At 40.9% G+C, this 19,488-nt stretch overlaps 1 protein-coding gene across 9 annotated transcripts in view; it reads right to left on the minus strand.

Moving 5' to 3' along the window:
* NRIP1 (nuclear receptor interacting protein 1) overlaps positions 1-19,488 on the minus strand; it is a 188,634-nt gene that overhangs the window by 105,212 nt on the left and 63,934 nt on the right. For 7 of the 9 annotated variants that reach the window (XM_075516671.1, XM_075516635.1, XM_075516693.1 and 4 more), the window contains one exon: positions 3,170-12,194. The exons of the other annotated variants lie outside the window; for them this stretch is intronic. In XM_075516671.1, the coding sequence (XP_075372786.1) occupies positions 8,341-11,826 (3,486 nt within the window). In that variant the 5' untranslated portion in view covers positions 11,827-12,194 and the 3' untranslated portion in view covers positions 3,170-8,340. Of the gene's footprint in view, positions 1-3,169; positions 12,195-19,488 lie in introns of those variants that run through there. 9 annotated transcript variants of the gene reach the window in all.

Consider the following 19,488-nt stretch of genomic DNA (forward strand, 5'->3'; position numbering starts at 1 on the left):
CTTCCTGCACGACCAAAGGTGAATCACGTGCTGAGCCATTTGTCAGGCATGTGAGAGTCACTTCGGTCTCTTAAAAAAAACCCAGGGTTTCTTTCAGAGTCAAGTATGATAACACATTTAGAAAAAAATTGCACAATTCGAACAGCTAACAGAGGTATTAGAGGAATTTCCTTCCATCTCCCACAGAACCCCTAGTAAAACTTTTCCCAAGTCATGGCATACAAGAGGCCAAGTGTCAGGGCATCCAACTCCAAAACATGCTTGAATTTTACCTCTTTCTCTCTCTCTCGGTACCAGTGATGAGATCTGGGCATGGCTTCTAGTCAGGCAGAACTTGGAAAACGATGACACTTTGCTGGAGTTACAAAAGGTACAGACAGGCAAATATTAAGAGGTAACAGCAACAGATTGGATGTACCTATGTCCCAGTGGCTACTCACAACTCATTTGCAGAAGTCACCTGTCAGGTCTGTACTGAAATTTTCAACAGAATTTCTGAGCATGAAAAGGGTATGACTTTAAAAGTCAGCACCAGCTTCAGTAAAGACTGGGGCCAGAGAGCCCCCACTAACTTACAGAATAGCCCAGTTTGCCTCCCATTTAGTGAGGAAGTATCCCCACCCCCACCCAGGCAAAGAGAATCAAGATCATCTAATACTGTGAAGGGGAACACAGTTACTTCTCCCTCTCTGCCCAACACACCAAGATGCACTGAAGGCACATGCCGAGCTTCATTGCGGAGGCAGGCATCAAGCTTATCTACCCGGCACAGTCGCGAGTCAATAACGTTCGTTTTGCATTCAGTTAAACTCTGAGTAGTTTAATCAGAAAAGTAATCTGGAACTAGTGACAAATCTCTTTATTCATTAAGAGCAAGCAGTCCTTAAAAAGCCAAATCAAAGCGGGCTGCTGTGAGCTCAGATCAGCATATGCTCTTTCATTAGCAGCATTGATATTTACCAGCAGAGAGGATTTTCATGCCCTGAGTTTGTGCCATGCTCCCTTTGAGTCATTCTGACAATCAAAAGGAAATAAAAGTATTATCAACAGTTACTACCTGCGTGTCCTAGCCACTGCTTGAGGCTTATATCAAGTCCCTACAGACATTCCCATGGGTGCATTACACATCTCTAATGTGCCAAGCTGTGTCATACGGAAAAACATTGTCATTGTATTCTTCAGTTTCACAATGACGTTTTTCTTGAGAAAGTTTACAGTCAATGAAGAATAATTTGCTTTACTTTTCTTATGTGTAGACGTGTCTGTAAACTGCAATAAGTTTTTCTACTCTGATAAAGTCTTCCATAATGCATAGGCCTGCAAATGATCTATCGGAGCCCACATCTGTTCTTGATGCCCAAAATGCTAGAATTAGTTTCATTGAGAAGCCTAAGATTGGGCTGCCAAGTCCTGTGAACACAATTGCTATTTTTTTTCCTACATTGTGAAATCTTTGAAGCAAAAACTTTCATTTCTTTATCCAGCAGCTGTTCTGTGAAAAATCATCAACATCACATGCATCTTTCATTTTGTGAGGAACAAACTGAAGATCAAGAAGATTCTGCATGACCACAGGTCTGTCTGTAAAGAGTTCACTGGTGGTTTGAGGCATTTTGAGGGAGTTTATTATGAATCCCTAAGCAAATGTTGTTAATGTTCACTCGGAATGAAATGTCTCAGAATATTTACACCCATTCAACATCCTCGTCACTCCACAGGCTGTTTAGCATGCCATACGCTCAGCTCCACAGGCCTGTTTGTTCTGGTAGACACAAAGCAAGTTTTAGTTGGTGTTACAGCACAATACATTGAATAAATATAGTGAAGTTACAAGAGCCTAAACTCCCCCTCAGTAGTAAAACAAAACTCTGTGATATTCAGGTGCCCCAAGCAACCATCATCCTAGGGCATCGTTGTGTAAGAAACAAAGGCATACCGACGGTTTTGCTTGGTTGGTAGAACTGAAACCAAAGGAATCGTATCAGTGAGGAAGCATGTATTTCAGAAATTATTTCCAAGCTGTGCTTCCATGAGAAGACTAGATTGGCTCTTTAGGATATTGCTTTTTCATGTGGCTGTATTTTGGCTTAGCCATTCGTCCCTCAAATCAGAGGCAAGCCTACTTACAGAGAGAAGAGTCTATGCAGAAGCTGGGTCAAGGGTCTTTTTGCTCTGAAGCACAGCTGAGTATCACTGGTGCCATTATATACATACTTTAAGACGACATATCCAAAGAGATATCCAAAGGCAGCCAGTATCCAGATCCCATTCCATTTAGAATACCAATCAATCAAAATGCTCAGCTATATACTTTATGAAGCCCTAGCTGAGATCTATGGAGTTGGAATTATTGGTTTTAAATTAACTTTATGAATTATAATTTATGCTTTCCAGAAAGCTTCCAAAGAACCTCATGCATGCATATTTATTGTTAAGAGATCAGACAACATAGGATGATTCGTGAAGATAGCTGTTACTGTTACCCAAGGCAGTCATGATCCAAGCGCTTGCTTGCCACTGTACAGCTCCAGACCCAGTGTGCCTGTACATCTTAGAACAAAATTCTCCAGAGAAACAGCGCTTGCACTGATGTTGCAATCCACCATTTGCACTAATGTCATAGCCTAACTTAAAAGCTGCTTGTATATGATGCAAGTGCACTGTTAAATCTTTGTATAGTCTTCACTGGCACATTGCAGTCATTTTTCCACGCTTTTGCTTAAGAACTTAAGTTGACAGAACTGAAAAGTCCTCTCTGTGATGGAGGCCAAAGTAGATTTTAATGGGAAAACACACCTTTCCTGCCCTGCACAGGGGACCTGAAAAATGTTTCAACATTTGTTTAAAATTATTTTCACATGAAAATTCCCATTTAAAGGTTTCCAGTTTATGGTCACTGATTTCAAGTTAATAAGCAGAAGACTATTTGAATAAAACATAATACAGTACTTTGTAAAATAAAGCTGCTAATCTGATTTAGATTGTTTCATTTCCAGCTCCACGACTCTCCGTTTCCAGTCAGTAGCCTTGTTGAAGGCTATGTGTCCCTAAGTTCCTTGAGGTATTTTTGTTGTCAGAAATTTATATTCACAGCACTGATGCAAAGAGCCTGCTAACACTCCAATAATGGAAAGTACACAGAAAATAAAGCAGATTTAAAAACCATCAAGACAATGCATTTTTCTCATTTATTCAAATCTTCTGCAGGAAGTAAACACTGAAAGATTTAAAAAAACTTCACACTGCAGTATGTACAGTTTTGTGACATCACATGAGGAAATTAATTTCTAATAAAAAAATGAGACCAGTTAGATAAATTACTGAAGACACATCACAATAAAATTGGTTGTGGTAAAATCCCGAATTCTTATGTACGGCAATGAAAATCAATATTCCTTTGTTTTACAGGGATGGAATAGTCCTGGTACAATATTTCAATTATGCAAAATGGAGTCCTGAACTTACATGACTGATTATAGTTATACGAGTACTTCGTGTTTTAAAAGTAGTTTTGCGTTTTTTTTTTTTTTTTTTTTTCCCCAGACCCTTTTGATTTGAAGCACATTCTTTCACAAAGCTAAAATACCACAGCAGAAGTCATGTCCAGAAGTGGAATACTGTTGTGTTTTGAACTGACCTGACTTGTTAAGACATTTTTTTTTTTTGCCAACGCACAGATGCACAGGGTCCCCCATGCACTTTTCATGCAGCAGGTAATCACAACTTTAAATAAAAGTATTTTTCTATACATTCTTCCAGACTTGCAACTGTATACATACATGCAAAAGTTTTTAAACCTATGTGATCATATTTACACTTATACATGGAATATACATAACAAAAAAAGATTAAAAGGTTTTTTTTCCTTTGCATTAGAACAATACAAAATATGTATTTTTCATTAAGGAAACCACTATTTACATCACCTTTTAAAAACCAATTTCAACATATTATAGGTGTAACAAGTCAATGTATTTACATTATATATAAATATATATAATATATACTTACCAGTTTACTCCTCTGTAAGATGTGGCAGAGAACAAACTGGTAATATCATGTCACTGACGTCAATGAGAGCTGTAATACTTTCACCAACATTTAACAGGGAAAATTTAAACCATTCGTTTCTTTCTTTTAAAAACATTTGTAAATTAAAAATTTAAAAACATCACTAAGAGTAAATGGCTAAGAAAAGTGAAAGTTATGGCTGAATTCCCTTTTGATCTCCTAATGTTTATAAACTTCTCAAACCGAGCCGCGTGGTTACGCGGTATCAGTAGAGAAGCCCTCCGGCAAAACAGCTTTGATTCTGCAGTCACGCGTTACCCCCCAGCATTTCCTGAAACTTTGGCAGAGGAGACACTAGAAATCTGCTTATCTCAGTCCCGTACACTTTCCCCTGGAAAGAAAAGGCATATCTGCATGGCAATTGCAAGTAATCCCCAAATCTAGCTAGCCTGAGCGCTACGCCACCCCAGCGGGTGAAGCGGCACGAGCCTGTAGATGCCCTCTCGAGCAAGGCATGGGGCACTTGGCAACCCGACTGCTGCTGCCGCAACTGCTCTGAGTTCGGTGAGGTCAAAGTTAACCCCGGTACGAGTCCCAAGGGGCTGCGATTACAACTTTGTGTGTGGTATAGACACATCCCTAACTCGCTTCTTCACTGCTCCATGAGGGGGAGGCAGCTTTCCCCCCAGCAGTCTCACCCAGCTACGACTGGGATGTGATCTCCTCCCCTCCCTCCCTCCCTGCTCCTTCGATGGTGAGATGACAACAGCACCCATCAATCCCGCACCTCTTTGCCTACACAGCTACTGCTGCCAGTATCTGACAAGGCCCCATTTTTCTTCAAGTCTATAGCCCAAAGGCCTAGCTGAACCTTCAGCCTCCTGAGTTTGCAGAGCTATCTTTGAAGCTCCCACTCCCACAGACTGAGGAAGCACACTGGGGACAGCCGAAATGCATATCCTAGTAGTAAACGTCTACTAAACCAAGGAGAGAAGAGTTGCTGGGAATACCAAGCGTTTCTCAACAGATGACCTTGGTTTGTCATTCACCCACAGGGACTGGTGGAAATCAAGGATCTTTGAGGTGCTTGGGAAAACGTGGCCAGCCCTACCAGTCCTTCCGCTGGTGCAGCAAACCCAGCTCCTGCACCCCTCTTTTCTGATGGAACAACTGAGAGGGAAAAGGCCCCAAGGAGAATGATGGCGACTTCTTTTTATTCACCTGTGCTACAAGGTAACTGATGAAAAAGCCTTATGTCCTCAGGTTTAAAGGCTGTAAATGTGGATGGGGTAGATTTTAAAGACGACCTCTCTTCCCTAGGGAGGGGTAACATCAGTGATACTGGAGAATTTCACATAGAAGACTGTTGCCCTCTTAGCAGCTGTCTGAAAAAGCATTCCGTCGGCATGCCCTACCCTCTCTCAAGGGCCTCACCGTTACGTTACGTGCCGCTCGAGACTGCAACGTCTACAAGAGGTAAGATTCTTCCATGAACAGCATGTCCTAAACTTAGATTCTTGTGTATTATAGTTTACTGACGTCCGTGAGAATGGTAATACCCTTTCATTACCATCACCTAAAAAGAAAGCTAAATCATTAACTGGTCAAACTGTTAACATTTTAACTTAAATGTTTTATAAAGCTTTAAAAACTAAATATTCAAAAGTATATATTATAGCAATAGACTACCATAGAATAAATACATAGGTAAGCACACTCCTAGACTCCAATATTACTTTTTGTTAGGGTTAGACTCTCCTCCCTACTTTTCACCTCAACTTTGTTTTGATGAAGTTTTTCCAACCAGATTATTTCACGTCCATGCAAGCTGCATTTTTCTGTGGAGCCCTTCAAGTAAATTATAGCCCTGTATTTACTCTGGGGACCATCTATTATTCTGTATTGTATATATTTCCTAGCTATATACATGTTGTTTCAAGAAAAATAATCAATTAAGACTTTAAGAGACATTTAATGGATGGAACAAATACCATCTTTTTAATATTTCTGCTGGGTTGACTCATATAAAAAGAATTCAGTTCCACTGTCAATCCAAAATATACTTTATCTCGTTAATGATTATTCTATGAGACATCTGAATTGTCATTGGGCCACTTATAAATGCAATATTAAAGACAAACAAAATTTTATTTTTATATTATACTTCAAACAATGACATTTAAAATGATATTAGATTTGTGTGAAGGTTTTAAAATATAAATCTTCTTTGTACAGCCCATTAATATATTACGCTTCACCCAAATAACATAAAAATATATCTTTAAATCGCTCTGTTTTTTCTCATATAAACCAGGGGGAATGTTTTATATTGGATACTGCCAAATATTTGTGTTCCCTAAAAGAAGGTATCCCCCAGGGGGGTAAAACAGAATAGTGGTGCATTTTCCAGCTGGCAGGCGGGAGAAGTCCCTTTCAGTAGGGACTGCACTGGAAGGAAGGGAAACTGATCCCAGGCAGGGGCTGGAGGATGAGCAGGGGACAACAGCTCGCTCTGTGTCAGCGAGCCAGCCGTCTGGGAAAAGGATCTCTGAACCCAAACCAGAAAGGAAGAGAGCAAAATGCCCCATCACACCTCTCTGCTATGCAAACATGAGACGGACAGAAACAGCAGTTTTGTCATGCCGTCAGCTCTCAACGGTGAAAACGGTCAAAATTAAAACAGAGTGTAGCTTTCATTATCTGTGCAAGCCAACTATTTAGCTGTTTGCTGATACCATACGGGATTATCAGTGAAATTAGAAGCTACAGAGAACATTTCTTTCAGGGGAGTAAAAAGTTCAGCAAAACGCATGGTTGCCAATAATGCATATAATTTAGAGGAACTAGATTTTGTCCTCCTCCTCCTCCCCCATGAGAAATAAGGGCTGCAAATGGAGTTAACACTGACAGTGTTAACAGGAAAGCAGAGCTGCATGGCTCTTCCCCAGCCAGCAATTCTTTTAAGGTGTCTCAGCTTTGACTGCAATTTTCAGTTACTCCCATCTCAGGCTGATATTGCCAGATGTTACAAATCACAGCACAGGTGGGGATTGAGGAAAAGGGCAGAGGAGGATTTCTCAGACATGTCCTACTATCCATTACAGAACATGACAAAACCACAATTTTATCCTCAGTGCAACCTGAAAAATTATTCTAAACCCAGATTTTTCTGCAGTGAAAGAGCAGTGCATGAAACCATGCATCAACTGTTCAGAGAGTAATAAATATTGGCAGAATATGGATTCTTTTCCCTGGTTGTAGGAAGAGGCCAACACATTTTTCATTAAAATCCTATTTCATCTTTGAGTGAAAGTCTGATGTGCTGCGTTAGCGCAGCTGATATTCTTCTGCAGGGGAAGGAGGATGATGCTAAACAAACAATTCCGCTCATCCACTTCACAAACTTTCCACCATTTTCCTCACCAAATATTTGTACTAAGCATTCTTAATCGCACTACGCCAAGAGGCATTTTGGCTTTCCCCTTTTAAGCAGCGAAGTGGCAGGAATGCGCCGACAAAAAGACTCATGCAGTACTTGCATGGCCTATGAAAATCTGCCTTTTGTATAAAAACCTAGAAAAACCCCTTAATTGTAACTAGTAACTCATAACTATGGCTAAGGATTCTGAGGAAGGCATTTGTCAAGGGCAGGGCAAGGAAGAAAAATAGATTTTACACCACTATTCTGGCAGGACCACAAACAAGATTTAAAAATAACAATAAAAATTTTGGAAGCACTAAAAAATACATTTCAGTGCATTTCAATTACTAACACTGACACAGGTTTTCCAGTATGACGAGCTAATACCTTGGACGGACTGCTCCGTTTCTTAAGTTATTCTTAAAATTTCACAAAACGTATTAAACATTCAAAAAAAAAGTACACTGTGTCTATGCTCAGGCTTCCAAAAAATAAGGATTATTTTACAGGGAGGGAGGAAACGCGGCATTACCACCACCTAGGCTGTACGCTTACACTTTATGTTATACCAAAAACTTGCAGATCCAAATAAGACTCTGATCAAAGAGTACTTATAACTTAATCTGATGCATACAGAAATGTCTTGTACAAATCACAACCTTTCTAGTTTCCTTGTGACAATCTATTGTAAAGCAAATTTTATCTACATGTATTTTAAATAACATCACCAGAAAAATAAAAAGTTTATCAAATGAAAACGTGTTTCAATTAGACCATGCTTTTCTAAAATCATGCTCAATTTATACAGTAGTCAAGTTCGTACTCATTTTTATTTTTTCTTTTTCTTTTTTTTTTTTTAAACAAAGATTCAAAACCACTGATTGTAAACTCATTGAGGAGGCTGTAGTTTATTCTGGCTCTTTTTTGATTGTTAGCACTTTTTCCAGAAGTCCATGCACTTCTCCATTCACACCATGCTGATGAGAGGTCTTACTCCCCATATGGCTGTTGTAAGGGCTTCTTAAGTTACTAAAAGGAGTTTTAAGCTCTGCATCAGACGTCAACTCCTCTTTGATTGTAACACGAGTTGAACTATCAGTAAATGAAGGTTCATTCCAGATTTCTTTGTCATGTGCTTCTTGGCTACTAACAGAGTTGCCGCCTTTCTGTAACATGTAGTACAATATTGGATTGGTTTTGGTCAGTCTCGGAGAGTCTTTTTCATAATCATTCCTGTCCATACCTGTGATCACCCATCTGATGGGCCCTTTTTCACTGGGCATGGGACACACGCTAAACTGGTCAGACTCGAGTCTAGATACTGTACTCCCCAACTGTTCAGGGAAGGGGGAACTGGCAGGACTTTTTACTGCTACAGGATACTGAAATGTTCTATGATCTACACAACTGTTCTGTTGCACAGGGCTTCCCATTAATGCATTTACTGAAGAAATGCTGAATTCAGGTTTATTAATTGTTGCACTGGTTTTGTTTCCTTTTTTCTTGCCCTCCATTAGTATGTTATTCCTATGTTGTGACAGATCTCTCTCACAGTTTTCTGAGAGAAGCAGCTGTTTCAACACGTTAAAGCCTTTACTATCCCTAGACCAACTCCTATTTTCACTTTCATTATTTGAACCATGACTTACAGCATATTTAAATTCAGCATCACTTCTGCTGAATTTCAGTTCTTGCTGGTTAAGCAAAGGCCCGTACAGCGTCTCGGTAGGAGAAGCGTGATTGTTTGCAGCATCAGACACATTACTTTTCATCTTTTTTAATGGACTTTCCAACGGCTCAGCATGAAGCTTCCTCTTCTTCGGTACTGTGCACAGACTCTTTGATTCAAGGTGTGTCAGCTCATTGTTTCGGTGACTTCTGTCCAGCTCATCTGCAGGGTAACTGTCTTGATTCTGTCTCAGCAACCTACTTAGCAGGCCGTTTTTGGAAAAAGAGAAGTCTTGAGGTGAAAGAGGCTCAGATTTCAACTCCTCGGATGCTGGAGAAGCAGCTGTGTTTCTCTGCAGTGAATGAACAAATCCTTGAAATTTGTTACCCTTGCACTCTCTTACTTGTGCATTTGAATTATAAGGAACATTTGATTCTTCAGATGGTTCAGTTTTTATTTTCACCGTCAATATTTGCTCATTCAAAGCTTTATCTGTCTGTTCCTGAGAACTTTCATCTCTTAAAAGCATCCTCTCTTTCTTTTCACTTTTACCTTTATTGGGAGTTCCCAGAAGCAGCTGAAGGACAGTGCGCCTTTCAAGGAGATTTTCTATTTCCGAACCTGGAAGTCCTTGTTCAGTGGGTGCAGGCTGACAACTGAAGATTTTGTTATTTTCTTCATGCGTACTCAATTTATTCGTAAGCAGAGGGCTGTTCAATCTATCAATCAAGCCAACAGGTTTATCTGTGTTCCCTGCTAGCAGCTGCTTGCTAGCTCTTTGTTCTTCACTTGACATGGAAGTCTGCATGCCGCACTGAGCGAGGTTCTGCAACAGCTTGCTGGCACTGAAAGCCGAAGAGTTCTGGGGACTATCGTTCCTGCTCAGCTTGGCTCCTTGAATTTCTTTGCTTTTAGAAAGGTCTATCAAATGTTTAGATGCGGGATTCACCAGCCTGTCCGGCTGGATGCTGCAAGCATATGGTGGCGAGCTACGCTTGATGGCTAACGACTGGTGAGAAAGATTTATAGGAGAGTCTGCTTTTGCAGAAGCCAGCAAAGGTGGAGTGCTTAACGGAGTCATTCGATTTGCACTGGGACTGTCAGTAACAGGAGTCCTTTTACCAGTCTGTACAGTGAATTTTGCCACATCAGCTGCACTGTGTGGTCCCTGAGGGTCACTACTCTTGTCACCTTTTTCTTCACTCTTATGCCCAAGTAACAGCTGAAGTAGCGTTACTTTCTGATGGGGATTCAGCTTAGAAGCTTTCGGAGTGTCTTTGTCTTCCTTGATCTCTGGACAGGAAACTTTTGGATCCCAGTTATGAAGCAACGACTGAGTCAGGTTATCCAGTGATGCAGGTGGACCTGCATCTGGTTTATCTGTCCTCTGTTTAAAGGATAGGTCTATAGGAAGACAGTTAGAATGGGAACTTTCATCATCACTGCTGTCATCTTCTGTAAAACTAGGATTGTTGTCTGAATACTCATCAATAGTTGTTGGCGTGCTGCTGTCTTCAAAAATGCTGCCTCTCTCACTCTGTTCGTGCCCTTTTACATGTTTGGTGGTATTCTGGCTTTTCAGTAGATGCAAGAGCAAACTGTTGCTGGGAGAGGTTTTCAGGTTACTCCTTTCCGAAGTACTTTTGTATCCCACATTTTTGGGAGGCGAATGCATGATTCCCACTGAACTCTGAAATGGTGCCATATTGCTTTTGCTAGATACTGTTTTGGTTGATGATCCTGTTTGACCATTGAGATGGCTTGTCATTCCTTTTGCTAAACCGAATTGGCCAATATCCTTCTGAGCGCTTTCCTGTAACCTGGCCATAGCTGCAAGTCTCTCACTTGCTATTTGATTTGCATTTTGTGCTTTTAAAGCATGTTCCCTGGAGTACTGCTGCAAGTGTGCTTCACTTGAAAGGAGTAAAGCTAGCTGGCTGCATGCTACGCTGGGCTTCGGTGAAGCAGCAGGACTAGATCGTTTCTCTACCATGCTTGCAACAGCTTGTAGTCGTGCAGCACATGACAGTGGCTCATTTATCACTTTAGGTCCGCTCTGCACCGCATGAGGAGATTCTATAAACCTCTCTTTGGGCAGGTTCTTTGTTATATCAGGCAGGCTGTTGTCCAACTTCTGATCTTTTGCTTTGCTCTTCTTCAGTAGAGTCTTCAGGTGACTGGATGCAACACCATAGCACCTTAAATCTTTCTCCACTTGTAAAGAATCATGGCTAAGGGAATACCCTTGCTCCTTAAGGCTCTGCCTAATCTGCTGTGACAGAGCAACACTCTGCAGCCTAGAGCTGAACGACTGAAGCAAAGAGGCAAGTAATGTGCTATCCTGTTTGCCTTTAGGCACATTTTCAACCATGCCAGCTAACAAGGCTTCCTTTTTTCCATCTAAATCCACAATGGAATCAGACAACCGCCTTCTCTTTGCTGCATTCCAGTCTTCAGAAGACTGCAACAGTCTTGCTTTTTTGAGGTGCAGCATGCCAGATCCCTGATATGTATTTGTGTTAAGAACTGGACCATTACTTTGACAGCTGGGAAATATATTTCCAGAAATCTTAAAGTTTTGATCCTCTCCACTATGCCCAGTAGACTTTTTGTCAACTGCAGTACCTGAGCCTCCTGCTGCTTGATGCATTAGTAATCCCTCTAGGTAAGTTAGAACAACAGAATCCTGGTGCATCTCAGAGCCAAGCTCTTCTCCATGAGTCATGTTCAATAAAAGTTTCCAAAAGGGCTCTGATTCTATTCACTTCAAAGACTAGTTTTGCTGTAGCTGAATCGAGATGCAGAGTTAAGAAATAATAGGTAGATGTCTATAGTGTTTTCTCACAGGCTTTCAGAAACAATACAAAATGTCATATTCCAAGCAGGCTTCTTCCAGTGTATACTGTTTGATGAGCCAGGTTTCCAACCGTATCAATCTGCTGATATCTAGAATATTTATGAAAGATGTCTAGGAGGAGCACTCAAAACATGGTTCCGCAGTAATAGAGTTCCATTAAGTATTTGCCGCCTTCTTTCTCCAGGAAGCCAGCTTGTTTTTCATCTTTTTCCATCTCCACCAAGCACATAAAATTCCTAAGTAAAAAAAAAAACAAAAACAAAAACAAAACAAAAAAAACAAGTGGTCAAGAAAGAAAAGATTTAGGATAAGATCTAATTGCATAGGACTTCTTTTTTTAAAAAAAAAAACCCACATTGTCTTAGACAGAGATTCGGGATATATAAGCAATAACCACATTCCAGAAGAAATTAAAAGTCAAGTAATGGACAAAGTACATGGTAACTAATTTAAAGAACTTTGTGAAAATGATTCTGAGACAGAAAACTTTAAACAAAAATTAAGCTTAACCACCATAACCATAGCTATTACAAGTGTTCATCAAATTTCTCTATCTTACAGCTCAAAATAAGGAATAGCAACCATGAAAGGAAAATCCTAAAGCACTCTAAATATAGTTTTAAAACAATTACATTTTATTTAACTTTACAGTTGCATCAATCTTTCTTCTTCTTATGTAAATACACAGGACATGCAGACTATCACTCTAAAAGAGAATTCATGGGAAAAGGCATGCCTAAAGTCAATGTTTAGGTTCAGGTTGAATCTGTTTTCAAATAACAGAATAGGTAGCATCATACATGAGTACATTTTTGTTTGGCAGGTAGAAGACGTTGTTAAAAGTAGAAACCAAGTTACCACTGCTGTCCAGAACTATCTACTAATGCAAAATCTAGTATGATAGCACAACAGGGAGGAAATCTGTTATTCTTACAACTCCCAACTACCACAAGTCATTAGAAGAGTCATGTGATAGAAGTGGTCAAAAGGGGCTTATGTTCCTGGTATAATACAAATCCTGATATAAAAATCCTCCCTTCGCTGGAGGATTTCTACCTTTACATTCTTTCCATGTATTAAATATATAACGGTAAAAAAACCCCCAGGTCTTCCTTGAAGTCTTGTTATTTTCAAAGCGTGCAGAACACCTCTACTCAGTACTTCCTTGGATGAGGCAGTATGCTATAAAAAGCTGTTTTACAAAGCACAACAATGGCGCTTACGCTAGATGCATCTCTTCAGTTATAGTTATATCACTGGTCAATGATAGCATGAACAGTTCAGACAGCACAGTTCAATACTGAGATCATTTCACCACACATGCCTACTCCTTCACTCATTCAGTTCTAAACTGGCATAAATATTCAACATGAGCAAAGCTAAGTGTCTTTCCACCTATCTAACTCTGCAATTCGCTTTCACAGACTAAAAGCCTATTGAAAAACATGTATTTACAAGTTTAAAAAGGATGTACACAGATGAAATTCTTGCCTCCTTAAAGTGAATGAATATTTTATGATTGATTTCCCTGAGGCTATTTTTTAATTCAAAAGCTGCAGGCAACTACAAGTCAGGAGAATATCAGATCTGAAAAAAGTAAAGAATCAGAAGAACAACTAAATAGCCGTAATGTCCCATATATCCCCCTGGGCAAATACTCCCTTACTAGATTTTCAGTAATTTAGAGAAACTCTGAAAACTGAGCTCTCTCAAAAAACAGAATTAAGACACCAGCAGTGCACTGTAGCGTAAATATGTATACCCTTGTATCTAAATATCAAATGAAAAGTTGGTAGCTATTGCTGGGGTCTCAGTACTTCTCTCAGAAACACGTCTACATTAACCAGCACTTACATAATTACCTGTAGAAGACGCACTGTTCTTTCAAATATATAACTACAACTTAAACGTGGATTCATCTAATCAACAATTACCGATCACCTTACTGTTCCTTCAAAAACCCATGCACCTCTGGGTGGACTTTTGCAGAGTTGCAACCCAAAATAGATAAAATCAGAAATAACAAATCCTCGGGGGGGGGGGGGGGAAATCCGGGTTCCCAATGAATACCATCAAGCATCCAGCAACTGCAACATCAATACAGCTAGACCTATTTCCTCAAATATTTGGGAAGGCACTTTATCTGGAAAATACAGTTTTCCAGCTTCCAAAAATAAACTGTTTACCTGCAGACACATTTTCATATTTCAAAAGGGAATTAAGCTGACAGCACGCTGTTCTTAAAAAGGAGTGAGTAGCGCTTGATAACCTGTGTTTTGTGTTTCAGAGAATAAAATTGAAATTTTTTCAAGATTTCTTACTATCTGATAAAGGCAAGCCTTGCAGGTCACCTTTAAGATAAAGTCCCAAACAAATGCACCATTAAGCCAATATTCAGTAAAACTTTACTCATTACAGCTCTGGGTAATTAAAAAAAAATACAATGCATTTATGCAAATCCCTCAGGTACTCAAAAAGCCTGTTGCAGATGACGACACTTGTAGCCAGTACAGTTCACATACAATAACTACTCTAAGTAGTGTTCTGCTGCTTTTTTTTTTTCTTAAATTACTCAGTGCTAAGGAAATAATCGATAATTTTATAGAAATCGGGTTGATGCAAAGGAGCCTTCATTAAAGAGAATGAAATCTGAAAGACACTTAACACGTAACGAATGGGACATCAGCGAGCCTTCTAAAGACGCTGTTCTTATCTAGTGCTGCAACAGGTATTACAGCATTATAAAACCTTACGTGACCTAATGTACAATACCCAAACATGATGAAGTCATCTGTCAAGAACTGAAATAGCATTTTAAAAAAACATCTCTAAACCTACACCTTCTTTGCGATGGAAAGCCAGGTAGTAAATTTCAGGGTTTGAAGGCAATCTCATAACTAAGCATTTCCAGCGAGTCTTGAACCGAGTGCGCTCTTCTTCCACTATCTGAAGCGTGGTCATGTGGAAACCAAACTAGCTTTGGAAATTAATGTTTAGCTGGACACTAAGGTAACAATTCAGCAACCTTTTAAAAACATGTAGACCGTACCAGAGAATTTCCCTGGACCCACTGAAATGTTAATAATTTTTCTCGCTATTAAAGATTATTCCAGAAATTACCAGAACCGAGGAAAGGAAAAAAAAATAACATGAAGAAATAAGGCAAAAGGAAGAGAAAGGAGAAGCCCTACAGCAATATATCTCATATTTCCCAGTAAGGACTGAAGTAACCTTATTGCAATGCGTCTCTAACATTAACCTCTAATATCTATGAATCTCTAAGCCCAAAAATTATATTTGACTATTGTGACAAAATTAATTGATAAATTCAGGTTGACATGCTTTCTTGACTACTGTATATGCACTGGTTTTGGTTGTTTCAACTATCTTCTCCCAGACCTCTGTATCCTAACAAATAAATAAAACACTTATTTTGCAGAGACTATTTTCAGAACCTCCATGAACACGCACGGATCACAGCTCATTAAGCCGTGTTTACCTAGACGGAACTAAAGCAGCAGCAGGATTCACAGCACAAATGCTGTAACCTGGGGAGACACTCCCCAAGTGGAGAGTACTATGGGAAATCAGTCCTACAGCCTTTTAAAACGTGCCTAGGGAGAAACTGCGGGCAGAATAGGGAAGATAAGAGAATATTAAAATGTACGCTGAACTACAGAAATTGTGTATGTCCAGAATATTAATTCTGCTTTTGCAGTTGGAGTTTTTCTTTGTTTGCAAACTACAGATACTTAGCCATCACAAAGATTTTAAAAGAATGACACTAGTAAAGTTTAAGATCTTTTGCTTACCATAAAGTATTACTGCTGCAAAAGATAATGAAATTTAAGAACAAGTCTTCTAATAGGTTAAACCACAACAACATCTGAGCCAATGACTTTTTACTCCTGAATATTTATTTATTTTTAAAGAATTCTTTGAATTAACGAATGCCTCAACTGTAAAACCTAATTGGAGACTCTAAACAAACAGCAGCCTCCTAGCTAACCCAAGATACTCAGCTGCTGCCATTTAAGAAATTAAGAACAGTTCACAGTTTAAACTAGCAAAATTACATCCACAAGACATTTTTCCAATATGCCAGACTAGTATTTCTAGTTAAGTCCATTTGCTAAATGGAACAGAGAGCCACAGTAAATTAACAACACTAGACTAGTATTATTTGAGTAGGAGGGCTACACAATCTAATGGAGATAACTCATAAAACTTGATATTATCAAGGTGTCTTCTTCTGTAGTCTTAATTTAGGATCTTATGAAAAAATCTTATAGAAACTATTAAAGTATTCATTTAGGAAATCTGCAATGGCTAGCAGACAGCCCACATGAACACTTACTAAGAGAGATTATCCAAACTCATGTACATTGTTAGAATGATTAAGAGGTTGAGATGTGTATATATCCACACAGATAAAACATTTTTATTAACTGCATTTCAGAGTTCTTTAATGACTACTAAATTCCTGTAGTAATTTTATGTGCCATTTTTAAGTTGAGATGCGTCAAAACATGAATTCGTAGAGCTGAAATCAAACTGGTCTGCGAAATTAAAATCTTTAGTTATTTAATGAATTCAGTGTTCTAATGGTTAGAAACCACTGGAAGAGCCAGAAAAAGTCTCTCCCTAGCTCACTGCCTTCCTGTTCTCATATTCCCAAATGTAAAGCCTACAGCCCACCACATCAACCAATGGCTCAGTCATTTTAATTATTACAGATTTGAGGAATGCAGTACAGTGATTACAGTGGCAGCTTGGGATCCAGGGGTCCAATTACTCGCTGTGCTGCAGACAGGCTGTCTGACTTCTGATTTTACTTTTCTGTACCCTGTTTTCCCAGATGGAGTAATAATAGATGCAAACTTCAGAAAGATAATTGAGGATAAATATATTAAAGGCTGGGAGTTGCTCAACAGCTCCAGGAATAGCACTGAGTAAGTACCTAAACCACAGGATTTTAAATGATTCCCCATCCTTATAGCTGTCTGCAGTGAAATGCTGCAGAGCATAATGAAATTAAGGTCTCCAGAAAAATTCCTAGATGCACTGGAAATTGCAGCAGAATCTTGCAGTGAACTAAAGATGTGTGTGGAAAATGAGACTAGCTGTCCCAGAATTATTTTGTTATTAAGCTCAATTTGTACTTCTCTGATTTTAGCAGGCAGGAAGGATGTATTCAGAGTGGTGGTATAAGCACTTCAGTTGACTCTTTTTGCTAAGGTTATAAGCAGTGAACAGGCCTGACTCAACAACCCAGGGTACCAAATCCACGGAGCTGCACAAACGCGCAGGTACTTCAACGGCACTTAAGCATGTGCTTTAAGAGAATCAAGTATTTAAGTGCTTTGCTAAACCCCGGCTTTATCTGTTGAGATGAATGGAGCAGCTGAGACCTCTTCACAGTTTTGATTCAGGCTGTCAAGACATTTTGAAGGTTCCCTTTGCAAATGTAATTTAGAAAAAGACAAAAAAAAAAAAAGGCAAAAGTGATCAGATTGTGGAGCAAAACTCAGCAATAAACGGGTGAACTCTTCCGTGGTTGCACTTGAAAGAACTTGGGAATCAACAAGCCCTTTTTACAGTAAATTCATTTAAAAAAACCCCAAAACCACACAAACAACAAACAAACAAGCTCCCCTCCTACGGTCGTAGGGTATCACTTTGAGAAAGCAGAAACAGGCTTCTTCCCAGGAGCTTGGCATGTTACTCACTCCTTTGTTCGGCTTACTGACTGACTCCAAAAGACATTTTAAGCGTGGAAAGGACAGCCCGTCACCGTTAAACAGCTCGGTCAGGAGAGGGCACACGGGGAACCGCGTCGCAGCAGCAGCAGCAGCCGCCGCCGCAGGAGCCCCCGCTGCCGCCGGGCTTTCTGCAGGGGCTCCCGGGGCCCGACCCCGCCTCGGAGCCGGCGCCCCCCAGGCCGGGCCGGGCTCTTCCCCGCGGCGGGCGCGGCCCTGCTGCCCAGGGCAGCACCGCTCGCTCTGTGGAACTCCCCCTTCGGACCACGGCAGGGTGGCAAGAGCCGCGGCTGGGCGGCTGAGTCCTGCCAGGTGCACGGAACGGAGAAGCCTTTTCCCTACTGTTTTGCTAAGCTGTGCGCTGCCCGACGCGGGCCTCACCTCACTTTCTCTTCTTCAGGGAAGTTTTAGACAACAGACAGAAAGGGGTGTTGGTTTCTTTCAGTACTAGAGGGGGGGAAAAGGGGGTGAGTGGAAGGGAACAGACCCAAACGAGCCCAAGGAAAACCTTCTGATGATTTTAGCAGCTTCAACGGCAGGATTTTGAAAAATACTGCAGAAAACCGATTCCGTAACAGCTGAGGGGCTAGCTCCAAGAGATGCAAAATCTACCATTTTACGACAGCCCGCAAACACAGAATAACTGAGAAGTCCTAAGCCGCGTAAAATTGACAGGGACACAGAACCAACAGCACAGCAGACACAAGAAAGTTCTTCCTGTGAGAATAAGGTTTGACAGACCGCTGGACTGAAATGCTAGCGAACCAACAACGGAGTGGGGAAGAAAAAAACCCCAACTGTCCTGGCAGTAGAGACTGTTTAGATTTACTTCGGCTTTTAAGAGACTGCTAAAATGTCACTGACTTGTCGCCGTCGTTAATCGCGGCCCCAGAGGCATATCAGGAAGGGGAGGCTGTTCCTACGTATTCCCTCTGGGGTGTGGAAAGGGGGACTCGGACACCTCATCTCAGTGTCCCTCCGCTCCTCAGATTTCACATGGGATTCTCCACAGTCCGGGAATCTGTGACTCACCCAGACCGTGCAATCCCACCTCACGGCAACGAGGAGCTTTGGACGATACGTAATATGTATCAAGGGGGAATATCATATTTCCACTGTCTGCTTAAATGAGGTGTGGAAATGTCAGAGAGACCGTCATATTTGTGCAGAGAGCCTTTCGGGGAGGCGGCAAGGCAGGCTGCGCACGTTTTTGCGCCCATGCGAGGAGAGACGCAGAAGCCAGAACACCCCCAACTCGGCGGCAAAGCATTTTCACAGGAAAATCCGAAAGTCTGAGCAGTGCTGGCTACATCGCAGCTTCTACCCAACCCTGGGGAAGCACGTTGCAAAGACATGCCCATCTAGCTCTGACGCACAGCTCTCCCCCGAGAGGGGACAGTACGAGGATGAACGACAGCAACCCGAGAGCGGCGGTGCTCGGAGAAAAAGGTATGTCTGCACTGCAGACTGACACGTACGGGAGAGAGCCAGGACAGCTCAGGTGCCAGAGTAAGCCTAGCCGGGCGGTCAGGGACCCCCCGGAGGTGAGCCTGCCCCAAGAAGCAGGGTATTTCAACACAGCGCTGGTCTGCCGCGACTCGTCCGATACTGGCACTCAACCCATCTCTGCTGCCTCTTCCAGAAAGCAGTGCACAGCTTACACAAGGCTGCAGGCAGACATTTCTGCTTAAATTACAGGCAATCCATGTTTTTGAAGCTTACTTCACAAACCTACCAGTAAGGAGGGGGTAAAAAAAAAAAAAGGAAAAAA

Source organism: Mycteria americana, chromosome 1 (assembly GCF_035582795.1).
Source record: "Mycteria americana isolate JAX WOST 10 ecotype Jacksonville Zoo and Gardens chromosome 1, USCA_MyAme_1.0, whole genome shotgun sequence".
NCBI classification, from domain to species: domain Eukaryota; kingdom Metazoa; phylum Chordata; class Aves; order Ciconiiformes; family Ciconiidae; genus Mycteria; species Mycteria americana.